The following is a 16151-nucleotide window of genomic DNA, read 5'->3' as shown; positions in this document are numbered from 1 at the left end:
GACCAAATATATCATCTTGAAGAATCGGTGAAAGCATACATCCAAATAAAGTAATCAAAACGGCAACACGGTGAGGGGTATCTGAACATCAGAGCAGAGTTTTAACTCACAAACACCTGGTAACAGAGGTGAGGAAACGGGAAACACTTCCTTAAAGTAAGCCTTAAGAACTTTACAGGTTAAGATTAGTCGCAAACAGGTGGTGCATCAATGTCCTTGAGCATCCTGCATTGTTTGAAAATGAGAATGGTCGCTAGTTTCAATCCCTGCTATGTGTACAAATCATATTCAAAATGCATTTTTTTACAACAAACTTGAGAGCCTCCCCTTCATTTTCAGTGGGAACAGTGTTGTTGGTCTCCCTTTTTTGCTAGTGCATCATAGTCTGGAGTAAAATTTGTTGTGGCAATTCTTAGGAGAGATCCGTTTACCTCGATCTGTGACGGGTTGATGTGGCTGAACGTCACGTCGCGTACGTCGAGCCAAATTGGCCACTCTTTTAACATTCGGCACTCACTTCTTTTCTTCGGGCCACTCATTTTAATGGAAGGATTCCAGGGGAAGGTTTGTGGGTGGCTTTAGCGTAAAACTGTATCTGAAAGCTCAGCGAGCGAATTACAAGAATGCTGTCGTCACAGCCCACGCTCTAAATTCGGGACTGATACAAATAGAGCGCGAGTGCGCCATGTCCGTACTACTGAGTACGTACGTACACGCACTTGTGAGTGTGCACCGAGCTTTCTGACACGGCTTCCGGTAGTAAATGCGCAGGCGAGCGGTTCCCCATCTACTGGGGAAACGCAGTCATTGCAGGCAAAATGACAAAAAAAAAAAGTTTAATAATACAATTAATTCAGGGTTGGCGGGCCGGATTAAACGGTCCCGTGGGCCGGATGTGGCCCGCGGGCCGTAGTTTGCCCACCCCTGAACTAGACAGTGGTCCGAGAGTCCTAAAGCTGCACGAGCCGCAGAGTGGTATGCATCCTTGATCACGGTGTAGCAGTGGTCCAGAGTCTGTGCCCCTCTGGTGGGACACGTTACGTGCTGTCTGTATCTGGGGAGTTCGTGTGCGAGGTTCGCCCTGTTAAGATCACCCAGAACAATGATTAGTGAATTTGGTAGAAGTTTCTCCATGTCTGTTACCTGGTCAGCCAGCATCTGCGTGGCCTCACTCGCACGCGCGTGTGGTGGAATGTAAACAGCCGCCATGACGATCGAGCAGAACTCCCGTGGTGAATAGAACGGCCGGCAGTTTATGAAAAGTGTTTCTAGGAGAGGGCTGCAAAACTCTTTCAACACCGTGACATCAGTACACCAACGTTCATTAATGTAGAAACAGAGACCACCTCCCTTTGATTTTCCGGAGAGCTCCGCGCTGCGATCTGCTCGAGTTAGCCGAAACCCCGCTAGCTCCACGGCGTGGTGGGGGGTTCGTTCGCTGAGCCACGTTTCCACAAAGCACAGCGCGGCGGATCTGCTGAAGTCCGTGTTCCTTGAAGTGAGGAGCAGCAGTTCGTCCATTTTGTTCGCCAGGGAGCGGACATTCGCCAGATGAATTGACGGTAGGGCAGAACGGAACCCTCTCTGCCTCAGCCTTACGAGTGCTCCGGCTCGTTTTCCGCGCCGCCGTCGTCGCGCTAGCTTGTATAGCACCGCCGCTTCGGCTAGAATCTCCGACAAACAGTCTGAATCGGAGAGAACAGGAGAGAAAATACCAGAAGAAGACTGTCCGATGTTTAACAGCGCTTCTCTGGTAAAAGTGATCCGGGATGGACAGCAGAGGACACAGAAAACACACAAAATAAGACAAAGAAACAGAGCGACTCACCGTGGCTGCCATCCGCGGCGCCATCATATGACGTCATCCATTGATCCGTGTGAAGTGAGGTTATTATTGTAACCAGATTTAGACGCGTCTTTGCATAGACCAAATATAGACGACAAAATCAAATCCATCAAATACGAAATATTAAACCCTAAACCAGCTGTAAGTTGTATAAATACTGTACAGAAGTTGTATTGCTGAATGAGCTTTTCTTACTGCCTGCAGCTCACCATTTCATCTTCATTTTTGCATTTTAAGTTAATTTACTATATATATGTGTAAAGAGTAGTTCTAACTAGAAAATGCAATTTCTGGAGAAATTGCATGTGAAGGCGAAGAAGCTGAATAAATATTTGGGGTATTCTATAGAACAGGGGTCACCAACCTTTCTTAAACCGAGGGCTACTTCCTGGGTACTGAAGGCAAAGGGCTACCAGTTTGACACACACTTCTGAAATAGCCAATTTGCTCAATTTGGCTTTCACTATGTGTTATTATTGTCATTTCCAGTTCACATGTAAGTGTGGTTTTAACAAGAATAGCAAAAATACAGTCAAACCTTGGTTTTTGACCAATCCGTTCCAGAAGGCGGTTCGAGAAGCGAATTGGTCGAATTCCGAATCTGTTTTTCAATTTACAAATAATGGATTTTTTTTTTAATCCGTTTCAAGACAAAAAAAACCCGCCTTTTTTAAGTATTATTTCATTTGCGCATATTTGTCCGATCGCGCAACTGCAGCGCACCGCCGAACGCGCAACAGTAGCGCGTCGCCGACCGTGCAACTGCCCCGCGCTGGTCGCATTATTGTGACAGAGCAGTCGCTATAATTTAGAAAATATTTTTAAAGTCCTGATGTACTTTAAAAATTTTAAGTGGACCTCAGTGCGCAGGGAGCTTAATTTGGTCCGATCGCGCAAGTGCAGCGCACCGCCGAACGCGCAACCGTAGCGCGTCGCCGACCGCGCAACTGCACCGTGCTGGTCGCATTATTGTGAGAGCCGTCGCAAAAATTTACAAAATACTTTTAAAGTCCTGATGTACTTTCCAAATCCGTCTTTGTGTTTTAGGATGGCTTTACTGCTCCCACTTGCTTTCTTTGGAGGCATGATTAGGGGTTAATACAATCCTCAAAGTAACGAAAATACAATAACAACGGAGTCAGTCGGCATCCGGGCCGCGCGGTCGGGTTTTCTCGGGTCCTCCCGGCTCATCTCGCGAGGTTCGACCTCCGAATTTTGTTCGACAACCGAAGCAAAAAAATCTCGAATTTTTTGTTCGAATTCCAATTATTTCGAGAACCGGGACGTTCGAAAACCGAGGTTTGACTGTAAAATAAATAAATATGCCGCTATTTGAGCTAATTTTAGAACAGTTCTGCGGGCGACTCATGCTGTCCTCACGGGCGACCTGGTGCCCGCTGGCACCGTGTTGGTGACCCCTGCTATAGAATGATGTTTAAAGTTGTAACAGGTTGAATTAGTTGAAAAATGTAGAAATTAGAAGGAAAAAACAAAATTTGGGAAAATTTGGCGTGAATTTCAAAATTGAAAATTTTGAATTTTTGGTAAGGGGGAAGTTGTGCAATAGGTAGACAAAAGATGAACATTTGAAAGTTGGGTGTTATACACAGGGGGCTCATACTTAACTACTTGCTTCTGTTTAGGCCCTTCAGCGTTTAAGCCCTTGAATCCTTAGGTTGGGTTGAACTCTGCCTTGAAGTCTTGTCTTAGCTGCATGTAGCCGTTTTAGCTCTTCTAAACGTGTTAGTTCTCTTTTTAAGCCATCAACCGACTTCTGCCTTGCAGCATGCTCCTCTTGCTGTTTCTTTATGAGAGCGCCTCACGGTTCTCTTTCTCTGTCTTACCTTCTGCATCTTCCTTTTTGGCTTGCAGAAGACGGGCTTTTGCGTCTGCTTCTTCTGCTGCAACTATCAGATTATTTTCAGTTTCAAGTGGTAACATTCTCTCTTGTTGTTGTTCTTGTTCAGACATTATCTGTAGTACAGCTTGTGTGGCTGCATACTCAGCAGCAGCTTCTTGTCTTTTAGCTGCTGATTGACTTGTGCAAACACTATGATTGTTACTAGTTTTTTTTTTAAAAGTAAATTCCGATGTTTAATCATATTCTATTTTTAATAAAAAATGACCTTTCATGAGTGGCTTGAGAAATCAGATTTGTGCAATATGAAGTTTTGATCCATTATAAAGTCGTTTTACGTTCTTTCCTTACTACTTTGGGAACCAATTATCAACACTGGCAGCCAAGGTTACATTTTATTACACCAAATTACATACACCGTTTTTTATATTAATCAGCAGTAAAAACATGGATTGTTGTTGTCTTTGTCCAACTGCTAGGGAGACTCTGGAGATGAGAGAGAGAGAGAGAGAGAGAGAAAGAGAGAGAGAGAGAGAGAGAGAGAGAGAGAGAGAGAGAGAGAGAGAGAGAGAGAGAGAGAGAGAGAGAGACTCTCAATCCAAATACCATTTGTTCTCCATCACGCCAAAGAAGAGTTAGGGGAAGGGGCGAGACAAAGATTTGGGGTTAAGAGAAAGGAATGGGATTGGGCTTCTCTCTTTCTCTCTCCTGCCCTCCGTCCACTTCCAACCTCAGCAGTGCAGCGGCGCTGACTACGAGGATGTCTGGTCAGTGGTCACTATCGGAATGGCCCACCGCCAATGCGACCCGGTGGGAGGCTCCCACGTTTGGGGCGGCGGCTCGCTTCCGCGTGGGGGCCACGGCGCTACTGTTTGCCGTAGCAGCCGCTGGCAACCTGACACTGATGGCCAGCGTGTGGGGCGGGCGCAACCGACGTCATTCAGCCTCTCGCCTGCGACCGCTCATGGTCAGCCTGGCGTCAGCCGATCTGATGATGACCTTTGTGGTGATGCCCCTTGACGCAGCGTGGAATGCCACGGTGCAGTGGTACGGGGGCGACGCCTTGTGCAAGTTGCTCAGCTTCCTGAAGTTGTTGGCCATGTACGCCTCGGCTTCGGCGCTGGTTGTCATCGGCCTGGACCGCCATTGCGCCATTGTGCGACCTCTGCGCGTTCTGAGCGCCCGGCGCAGGAACAGACGCATGTTGGTGCTGGCCTGGAGCCTCAGCCTGTTGCTCGCCGGACCACAGGTGCGTGCTTTGGCGTCACGATGGCCGTGAGGGGTTGCTTTGGCACTACAATGGCCATGAGTGGTTGTGCGCACCGCCGGCGGCGCCACTCTCATGAAGTGAAAACGTTGCGGTTCATGTAGCGGACGAACGGGAATTGGGTCGCCGGTGTTGTTGGGTAATCTATGGGCGATCGTGACCCACGGATAGCGACGTTGGTGAAACAATTAATTTTTAAGAGCAGTTAACATGGAAGACGCTAGATTGTCATTAAAATGGTGGACGATAAGATTGGCAACTTGCGTGGAAGGTTGCCCATCCGAGTGTTTGTGCTCAGCGGAGGCCGCAGCAGTGAGCGGTAAATCCCGTCTGGAATGTTTCGGAAATTTAATGATGAGGACCACCTGCTGCTAGCTCGGGCTAACGCCACGAGGAATGCTCACAATGCTCACAATGCTAAGAGGCTCCCTGCAGAAAGCTAGCAACACTCGAGACTCATTTTCGTCATGTCGTGATGTCCCGCTTTCATTGTGTCAAGTTTTGGTGACGTCACCGTGCTCTGGTATCACTTGTAGCTGTTTGTGTTCGGCACGGTGGACGCGGGCGTCGACTTTACGCAGTGTGCAACGCACGCCACGTTCAGTGTCCACTGGCAGGAAACGCTCTACAACATGTTCCACTTCAGCACCTTGTACGCGCTCCCCCTGCTGGTGATGAGCTGCTGTTACGGCCGCATTATGCTGCACATCAACAACACGCACCTGAGGAATAAAGGTAAGCCGAACAATACGTCCAGCTCCCGTGAAATGCGCCCGCCATCCAATTTTCATTTTGCTTCTTCGAGATTTTGTTGTTGTTGGGGGGGGGCGATGTACGTATACAGTAGTGGGTGAAGGGCAGAACATGACAAGCGACATGGCAGAAGGTTAGCTTCAAGTGCCAAGAAGGATGGCTTTTAAATGCAGCACCTGACCGTGTGTCCTCAGGCCAACTGCGTCGTAGCAGCAGCGACGGCATCTCCAAGGCCAGGATGAAGACTCTGAAGATGACCGTGGTCATCGTGCTCTCGTTCATAGTGTGCTGGACGCCGTATTACCTGCTGGGAGTATGGTACTGGTTCCAGCCCGAAGTGGTCCACTTCACGCCCGAGTACATCCACCACGGCCTCTTCCTCTTCGGGAACCTCAACACTTGCTGCGACCCACTCATCTACGGCTTCTACACACCCTCCTTCCGGGCTGACCTGGCCGCTTGCTGCTGCCCCAACCGGCGGGGACCGGCCACCACCGATTTTGGGTTCCCCGTCCCCCGTGCCCGGAATGAGTCAGAAGGACGAGTAAGGCTGCCGAGTCCCCATGCCCAACAGGAAGGAATGGGTCTTAGCCTTTTACCGACAATTTGCCGAAAATCGCCAAGCGTGAACACATCCGCAAAGAAGCCTGTACGTGACAAAATGAACGATGGGAATACGCCTGGCGATTTCCTTCCAGCAAGTGTCCTCTAGGTGGCGCAATCATAAATCATCCATCAATATGAACATCATTTGTGCCGTGCCTTAATATACCGGGCTCGGCTCTGTGACCTCGCCACAACACGCAGATATAATATTCATCTCATCTGACTGAAATGAGCTCAAATGCCATTCATCTACTCCAGGAAAAAAAGGCTTTTCTTTTTACTCCAGAAAAGTAATTTTTCTTGTGGTAATTGTAGTGACTTGTGTGCAACTGTCTGTGCCGGCCAGCACCCTTTATTTGTATTTATTTGTTTGCTATTGCGCGTCCGCACCACTATACTCAGAATGGATTAGTTAGTGGAAGTGGTTAGCCTGACAAACTAGACCAGGGGTGGAAAACCTTTTGACTTGCGGGCCGAATTGGGGACTAAATTTTGACCGGGGGGCCGAACCAAGAGTAGATGGATGTAGTGTTTGTGTTAAGTAATATAAACGTGTAAACATGTATAAACATGTAAAGGTCATTGCATAAACAGTTTTGGCCTTTAGTCGGTAGTAAAGCACGGATATTCAAAAAAAGGTGTTTGAAAACAAATGCATTTATTAACAGCATTAAAAAAAATATTTCACCAAAAAACTACTGTCATTAATTCTCATTAAATACAACACTGTTATTATGAATAACAGTTTCCATCACTTCAGCACCTGTGTTACAGGTTAACTTGCTCCCATGTTATCTTGCTCCCCGTCTCCGGTTGCGCTTGTTAGGGTAAAGCGAGTTGCGCAATGTTGTGTTTCGTGACTGCAGATTCGTCACAAGCAACATGGAACTTGCGGACTGCAAAACTGTTCAAATTCTGATTAAAAACGTTGAACGAAACGTCTCGTTTACATTTCCGACTGGTCGCAAGAAATAGCAAACACAAATTAAAAAAAAAAAATAGAACAGTCATGTCGGGATTTAAACCCTTGACGCAAAGTAATAAAGAATAGCTCACTGGCCATTGGCTTAACGTTATCGTACACCCACTGATCAAATGATCAACTTTCTAGACACGTAAGCAGGGCCGGTTCTAGGAATGCACATAAGAGGGGGCAGTCAGAAATGTGAAGGGGGCATGTTCTTTTTTTTTTTTTTTTTTTTTTTTTTACACATTTTTAACACTGTTAGTGTTTTCTTCACGGCAGTTGTTAGCTGTGTGTCCAGATCTCAACCTGGAGAAGTGGATTGCACTCTGTCAGGCCTCTACACTAAGACCTGTCCAGCTTGGGTGTCCCACCTGAAGATTAAAGCTTCTGCTGGTATTGCTCTTAGGGTCACTGAGGCACGCAAACCCCCTGACCACAATAAGGTGGCACTCTCTCAGGGGGGGGAACATATAATATGAATGTTATATTAACTATTATTTGAGTTGTCGTTAATCATTAGTTATATCACGGGCAGGGCCGGTTCTAGGAATGCACATAAGAGGGGGCAGTCAGAAATGTGAAGGGGGCATGTTCTTTTTTTTTTTTTACACATTTTTAACACTGTTAGTGTTTTCTTCACGGCAGTTGTTAGCTGTGTGTCCAGATCTCAACCTGGAGAAGTGGATTGCACTCTGTCAGGCCTCTACACTAAGACCTGTCCAGCTTGGGTGTCCCACCTGAAGATTAAAGCTTCTGCTGATATTGCTCTTAGGGTCACTGAGGCGCGCAAACCCCCTGACCACAATAAGGTGGCAATCTCTCAGGGGGGGGAACATATAATATGAATGTTATATTAACTATTATTTGAGTTGTCGTTAATCATTAGTTATATCACGGGTCATTACGACGAGTTTGGTGGAGTTTTTACTGCTTCTTCCAACTCCTACCGCGCTGACTGTAACTTGACACTCTCTGGCTGTGTCTTGCCTCATTTGCATACTCACAGTGATTGGATGTTTACAGAGGGGCGCGGAGTCCTGACAGCAGGCTGTGTGAGGACACACACTGCACCGACATGAGAGAAGAGAGGGGGCTGATTAACGTGTGTTTCTATCAGCGGATTTTTCACTTCTAAAAGTTTGATTCGAGGGGGCAGGACATCTGTTTGAGGGGGCGTTGCCCCCTCTTGCCCCTGCGTAGAGCCGGCACTGATCACGGGTCATTACGACGAGTTTGGTGGAGTTTTTACTGCTTCTTCCAACTCCTACCGCGCTGACTGTAACTTGACACTCTCTGGCCGCGTCTTGCCTCATTTGCATACTCACAGTGATTGGATGTTTACGGAGGGGCGCGGAGTCCTGACAGCAGGCTGTGTGAGGACACACACTGCACCGACATGAGAGAAGAGAGGGGGCTGATTAACGTGTGTTTCTATCAGCGGATTTTTCACTTCTAAAAGTTTGATTCGAGGGGGCAGGACATCTGTTTGAGGGGGCGTTGCCCCCTCTTGCCCCTGCGTAGAGCCGGCACTGCACGTAAGGAATGGGTCCAAGCACTAAAGCAACGGTGTCACCAATGTTATATTGATCGGCTTTGCATATCAATAAGAGTGTGGAGAGAACAGAATTTCACGAATGGTTGTCTGTCATGCGACGCGCGAAGAGTGAGCGGTGGGATATACAGGACTGTCTCAGAAAATTAAAATATTGTGATCGTTCTTTATTTTCTGTAATGCAATTAAAAAAAAAGTCATACATTCTGGATTCATTACAACCCAACTGAAATATTGCAAGCCTTTTATTATTTTAATATTACTGATTATGGCATACTGCTTAAGAAAATTCAAATATTCTATCTCAAAATATTAGAATATCATGAAAAAGTATACTAGTAGGGTATTCAACTAATCACAATGGTCTAATTAACTCGAAACACCTGCAAGGGTTTCCTGAGCCTTGAAAAACGCTCAGCTTGGTTCAGTATACTAAATCACAAGTATGGGGAAGACTGCTGATCTGACTGCTCTCCATAGGACCATCATTGACCTCCTCCATCAGGAGGGTAAGACACAAAAAGAAATTTCTCGAAGAGCAAGCAGTTCACAGAGTGCAGTTTCAAAGCACATACACAAAAAGTCTGTTGGAAGGGGGAAATGTGGCAGGAAACGCTGCACAGCCAAGAGAGATGACCGCAGCCTTAACAGCATTGTGAAGAAGAGTCGCTTCCAGAATTTGGGGGAGCTTCACAGACAGTGGACTGAAGCTGGAGTCCAGGTATCAAAAGCCACTGTTCACAGACGTGTCCGGGAAATGGGCTACAATAGCCTTATTCCCATGGTCAAGCCACTTCTGAACTCAAGACAACGGAAGAAGCGTCTGATTTGGGCTATGGAAAAGAAGCACTGGACAGTTGCAGAGTGGTCCAAAGTCCTCTTTTCAGACGAAAGCAAGTTTTGTATTTCATTTGGAAGTCAAGGCGCCAGAGTCTGGAGAAAGGCTGGAGAGAAGCAAAATCCAAGTTGCTTGAAATCCAGTGTGAAGTTCCCACAGTCAGCGATGGTTTGGGGAGCCATGTCAGCTGCTGGTGTTGGTCCATTGTGTTTCATCAAGTCCAGAGTAAATGCAGATTTTAGAGCACGACATGCTTCCGTCTACTGAAAAGCTCTATGGAGATGATGATTTCATTTTCCAGCATGATCTGGCACCTGCCCACAGTGCCAAAACCACCAGTAAATGGTGTACTGACCATGGCATTACTGTCCTCGATTGGCCTGCCAATTCCCCTGACCTGAACCCCATAGAAAATTTGTGGGGTATTGTGAAGAAGAAGCTGAAAGACACCAGACCAAACAATGTAAATGAGCTAAAGGCCGCTATTGAAGCATCCTGGGCATCCATAACACCTCAGCAATGCCACAGGCTGATTGCCTCCATGCCACGCCGCATTGATGCAGTAATCCGTGCAAAAGAATTCCCAACCAAGTACTGAGTGCATTAATGGACATTTTCAAATGTTTGATTTTGTTTAGCTGTTTTAAATCTTCTTTTTTTACTTGGTCTGAGGAAATATTCTAATTTTTGAGATAGGATTTTTGAGTTTTCTTAAGCTGTAAGCCATACTCAGCAATATTAAAATAATAAAAGGGTTGCAATATTTCAGTTGATTTGTAATGAATCCAGAATGTATGACATTTTTGTTTTTTTCATTGCATTACAGAAAATAAAGAACTTTATCACAATATTCTAATTTTCTGAGACAGTCCTGTACAAAGGTTTACCACTGAAAAGGTGGTACACTTCCGTAGCCCCCCAGCCAAGGATGGTTTATTGTTCTGTTAAGTTTGACATCAGAGCACTCTTTGCACAATGTTGACATTCAAAAGTCCTTTTACTTTTACCAGAGAAGCGCTGTTAAACATCAGACAGTCTTCTTCTGGTATTTTATCTCCTGTTCTCTCTGATCCGGACTGTTTGACGGAGATTTTAGCCGGAGCGGCGGTGCTATACAAGCTAGCACGACGAAGACGACGCGGAAAACGAGCCGGAGCCCTCGTAAAGCTGAGGCAGAGAGGGTTCCGTTAAGCCCTACCATCAATTTATCTGGCGAATGTCCGCTCCCTGGCGAACAAGATGGACGAACTGCTGCTCCTCACTTCAAGGAACACGGACTTCAGCAGATCCGCCGCTCTGTGTTTTGTTTAAACGTGGCTTAACGGACGCACCCCCACCACGCCGTGGAGTTAGCTGGGTTTCGGCTAATGCGTGCAAGATCGCAGCGCGGTGCTCACCGGAAAATCAAAGGGAGGTAGTCTCTGTTTCTACATTAATGAACGTTGGTGTACTGATGTCACCGTGTTGAAAGAGTCTTGCAGCCCTCTCCTAGAAACACTTTTCATAAACTGCCGGCCGTTCTATTCACCACGGGAGTTCTCCTCGATCGTCATGGCGGCTGTTTACATTCTACCACCACACGCACGTGCGAGTGAAGCCACGCAGATGCTGGCTGACCAGGTGACAGACATGGAGAAACTTCTACCAAATTCACTAATCATTGTTCTGGGTGATCTTAACAGGGCGAACCTCGCACACGAACTCCCCAGATACAGACAGCACATAACGTGTCCCACTAGAGGGGCACAGACACTGGACCACTGCTACACCATAATTAAGAATGCATACCACTCTGTGGCTCGTGCAGCTTTAGGACTCTCGGACCACTGTCTAGTTCATCTGATCCCCTTTGAGGAAGTGGCCAGTGGAGTCAAGGCAGGACCTCCAAGCCTGCTTTGACTGCACCGATTGGGGAGTTTTTGAAGCTGCAACTTCAGACCTTCATGAACTCACTGACACTGTCACATCATACATCAGTTTTTGTGAGGATCTGTGTGTGCAGACTAAGACCTTCTGCACGTACAACAACGACAAACATTGGTTTACACCGAACCTCAGGAGGCTGCGCAAAGTCAAGGAGGAGGCCTACAGGAGCGGCGACTGGGACCTGTTCAAGCAGACCAGAAACACACTGAACCGAGAGGTCAGGAAAGCCAGGAGGTGTTACGGGGGAGAGCCTGGAGAGACACCTCTCTGCCAATCCTGATCACTCGACAGTGTGGAAAGGTCTGCAGAGCATCACGGGCTTCAAGAAACGAACCCCCCGTCCTGTGGAGAGCCCAAGGCTTGCAAACCAGCTAAACAGGTTCTACTGCAGGTTTGATCGGTCCACCCACACAACAGGACCTCCTGCAACACAATCAACATACTCACCTCCCCCCACAACCGCTCTGTCCACACCTCCATCACCGTTGTCACCTACTCTCTCTCTTGCAGAGGCTGCGCCCACACTCCAGATCCGCAAGGAGGAAGTGCGCCAGATGTTCCGGAGACAAAAGATCAGGAAGGCACCAGGCCCAGACGGCGTGTCACCTTCCTGCGAGTCTGTGCTGAACAGCTGGCACCTACCTTTGCACGGATCTTCAACTGTTCCCTGGAGCTGTGTGAGGTGCCCTCGTGCTTCAAGAGCTCCACCATCGTACCGGTGGCCAAGAAGCCCGCCATCACAGGTTTGAATGACTATAGACCTGTCGCTCTGACATCTGTGGTCATGAAATCTTTCGAGAGGTTAGTGTTGAACCACCTGAAGGATGTCACGGGCCACCTGCTTGACCCCCTCCAGTTTTCCTACCGGGCAAACAGGTCGGTGGATGATGCGGTCAACATGGGACTGCACTACACCCCAGGAACGTACGCCAGGATCCTGTTTGTGGACTTCAGCTCGGCGTTCAACACCATCGCTCCTGACATCCGCCAACAGAAACTCATCTAGCTCGCAGTGCCTGCCTCCACCTGTCAGTGGATCACCAGCTTCCTGACCAACAGGACACAGCGTGTGAGACTGGGGAGCTTCACATCTGACACCCGAACCACCAATATCGGCGCCCCTCAGCGGTGCGTCCTCTCCCCACTGCTCTTCTCTCTCTACACCAGGGGAGGGCAAACATTTTGAGCTCGCGAGCTACTTTTGAAATGACCAAGTCACAAAGATCTACCCACTAAAAAAAATAATATATATATATATATATATATATATATATATATATATATATATATATATATATGTGTCATCGTGAAAAAAAAGTCCTACTCCCATTCCCTATGAAAGTGATACTTCTTACTATGGCCAGCTGCCCCACTCATTATTATACCCTTTCTTAAGTTTAAGAGAAAAAACAGGGTTCTGACAATTGGAGGGAACTCGCGAGCTAGCGTGTTTGTGTTGTGTTGTTAGCGCCGTTGTTTGTACACGCGTCAAGTGCGGAAAAAAAAAAAAATTAATATCACGCGATCGATCAATAGTGGCTTGATCGTGATCGACGTATTGAGCACCCCTGCTCTACACCAACGATTTCTCCTCAGGTGACTCTCCTGTGAAGCTCCTGAAGTATGCAGACGACACCACTCCCATCGGACTGATCCGGGACGGTGACGAGACTGCGTACAGACAGGAGGTGGAGCGGCTGGTCCACTGGTGCAGCCAAAACCACCTGGAGCTGAACCCGCTCAAGACCGTGGAGATGACAGTGGACTTCAGGCGAGACCCTTCACCACTTTCACCCCTCACTATCCGCAGTAATACTATTCTCTCCACAGACACCTTCAAGTTCCTGGGAACCACAATCTCTCGGGACCTGAAATGGACCGGCCACATAGACTCTGTCCGGAAGAAGGCCCAGCAGAGGCTCTACTTCCTGAGACAGCTCAAGAAGTTCAACCTGCCGCGGGAGCTGCTGAAGACCTTGTACACTGCCATCATCCAGTCTGTCCTCTGCACCTCCATCACTGTCTGGTTTGGATCGGCCTCCAAACAAGACAAGCACAGACTGCAACGGACAATCAGGACTGCAGAAAAGTTAATTGGGATCAACCTCCCATCTATCCAATACTTGTACCTGTCCAGGACCAGGAAACGTGCAAGTAACATCTCTACAGACCCTTCTCACCCAGGTTGCAGTCTGTTCGAACTACTGTAATTTTCGGACTAAAAGTCGCTCCGGAATATAGGTCGCATTAGCCATAAAATGCACAATAACGTGAAAAAAAACATATATAAGTCGCTCCGGAGCATAAGTCGCATTTTGGGGGGAAATTTATTCGACAAAATCCAACACCAAGAACAGACATGAACGAGCAACAACAGGCTAAACGATAGGTATGCTAACGTGACATAAACACAAACGAAGAGCTGAGAACGGGCCTGACGTAACATTCAGAGTTATTCAAAAAACTATTACATAAATAACACGTTTATAAAACCATCTGTGTCACTCCAATTCATTAAATCCATCGATCGTCCTTTGTCAACAATGGGTCAACAATGGGTGCACGCCGCTGACGGCACTTCAAAATATTCCACAGGCCCATATAACGATATATAAATTAGATATCAAATAACTATTATATAAGCAATAATATTATCAAACCATCTGTGCACTCTAAATCATTAAATCCATCGATCAAATTCCTCGTCCTTTGTCAACAACGCCGCGCGTGCACCCTGACGTCAGCCTCGTCGTTATTCCACAGATCTATACTATATAACTAGATTGTAGCGTTAACAAAGTACAAGAAAAGACGTGGGTTTGGTAAACGGCTCTTTATTTAACAAAACAAACTTCCAGGCGTGTGGCGGCGTGGACTTCCAGCCACGGAGGTGGAAGAGAGATCCATAGAATAGGACCGGGCGTGCGTAAAAGCCATGACCGAGCCCCATCTACCGTCCCCGGACAGCCACCCGGCCGAGCGCCGGCCCCCGACTTCTATCCACGGAGGTGAAAGAGAGCTCATGGTGAAAAATACAATAGCTTGCACGGAGAACTGAAAAAACAGAAGGTACCGTATTTATTCTAATTATCGCCCAGGGCAATAATTAGAGAAGGTTTATGTCCAACAGGGGGGTGGGCGATTAATAGAGAACACTTTTTGTCCGATCGCTTTAAGGGTATATTTTCTATATTTTGGCATTTTTTCAGCCGATCATTCAAATCCGTCTGAAATCAAATATTTCCAGGAAAGATTCGCGTGGTTTCATTTTCCTTGGCCCAATCAGAAAACTTGTCAATCCGGAAGTGAAGGAATGGGTTCGAAATACAAAAAGTGAAGTGAATGGGAGACAACATCGTGAAATGGAGCCAAAGCCTGATAACAAGTGTGGAGAGTTTTAAAATAGCTTATAATAAATTGTAGACCTTTCCAAGATAGGATCAAATAGGTGGGAGAGTATTAAATGTAAAAAATTGGAACAATAACATACAGACTAAAAACGAATTGGTAACAGGTGGATAACTTATGAACGTTAAAGTTTGAATAACACATTATTCACGTGATTCATTTGCAGGATAAACAATGGAAGGGATTGATAAATTGAACAAATTTAAGACGACTGCAGGAGTATTATGTCGAAAACAAATAGATTCAACAAATTTTTCTTTCCCTATAAAATGGTGGCCTTTGGGTTTGAAGTACGTAGTCGCTTCAAAGGAGGAAAAGCATGATTTAAGATACGTGATTGATCAATGATTAAATGTTAAAACAACAGATTGAATAAATTACGATGACTATGCTTTGAAAAGGCTATCCCTTATACCAGGGGTGTCAAAAAAAAATTCGCGGGCCGCATTGTAGTCATAGCTTCTTTTGGAGGGCCGTTATGACTGTCACCCCAAATAAATGTCTGAGCACCTCATATTATATACAGTAAAAGCTACAAAACAAACTGACAAGTAACTCGTTTTCAAATCAGACAAGTAAAAACTGGTCTAATATTTAAAAATAAAATATTATTAAAAGTGAAGACAATTTGCAATTCGAGTAATGACACATGAATATGAAGCACAATTTGTCTTCGCGGGCCACATAAAATGATGTGGCAGGCTGCATCTGGCCCCCGGGCCTTGAGTTTGACACCTGTGCCTTATACAAAGGTAAAGTAGGATTAGAATTTGATAAAACTGATATGGACATCCACATATTCCTTTAGAGTTTAAACTGCTTGCAATACTATTACAAATAAGTGAACACTTGTGAGTGAGATTGATTGATTGATTGATTGATTGATTGATTGATTGATTGATTGATTGATTGATTGATTGATTGATTGATTGAGTGACTGACTGAAAGACTGAGTGACCGAGTGACAGAATGACCTAGACCAAATGACTGAGTGACCGAATGGGCAATCGTTCGATGTCTGTCTGTCTATATGTACGTATGTATATATGTATGTATGTATTTCGTTATTTGTTTATGTATTTTTCGCTCACATTTTCTTTCTCATCTTCCTCTTCTTTCAGCTGCTCCTG

The 16151-nt window shown here is 46.2% G+C and overlaps 1 protein-coding gene across 1 annotated transcript; it reads left to right on the top strand.

Moving 5' to 3' along the window:
• Window positions 1-4301: 4301 nt before the first annotated feature.
• LOC119136474 (gonadotropin-releasing hormone II receptor-like) lies at window positions 4302-6960 on the top strand. Its single transcript, XM_037275031.1, has 3 exons — window positions 4302-4953; window positions 5508-5706; window positions 5919-6960. Exons 1-3 carry the CDS (start codon window positions 4384-4386, stop codon window positions 6434-6436), a joined length of 1287 nt encoding a protein of 428 aa, XP_037130926.1. The 5' UTR covers window positions 4302-4383; the 3' UTR covers window positions 6437-6960.
• The last annotated feature ends 9191 nt before the right edge of the window (window positions 6961-16151 follow it).

This window comes from Syngnathus acus, chromosome 16 (genome assembly GCF_901709675.1).
Source record: "Syngnathus acus chromosome 16, fSynAcu1.2, whole genome shotgun sequence".
Lineage (NCBI taxonomy): Eukaryota > Metazoa > Chordata > Actinopteri > Syngnathiformes > Syngnathidae > Syngnathus > Syngnathus acus.
Note: the sequence above shows the minus strand (reverse complement) of the source record. Positions and strands in the feature narration are given on the sequence as shown.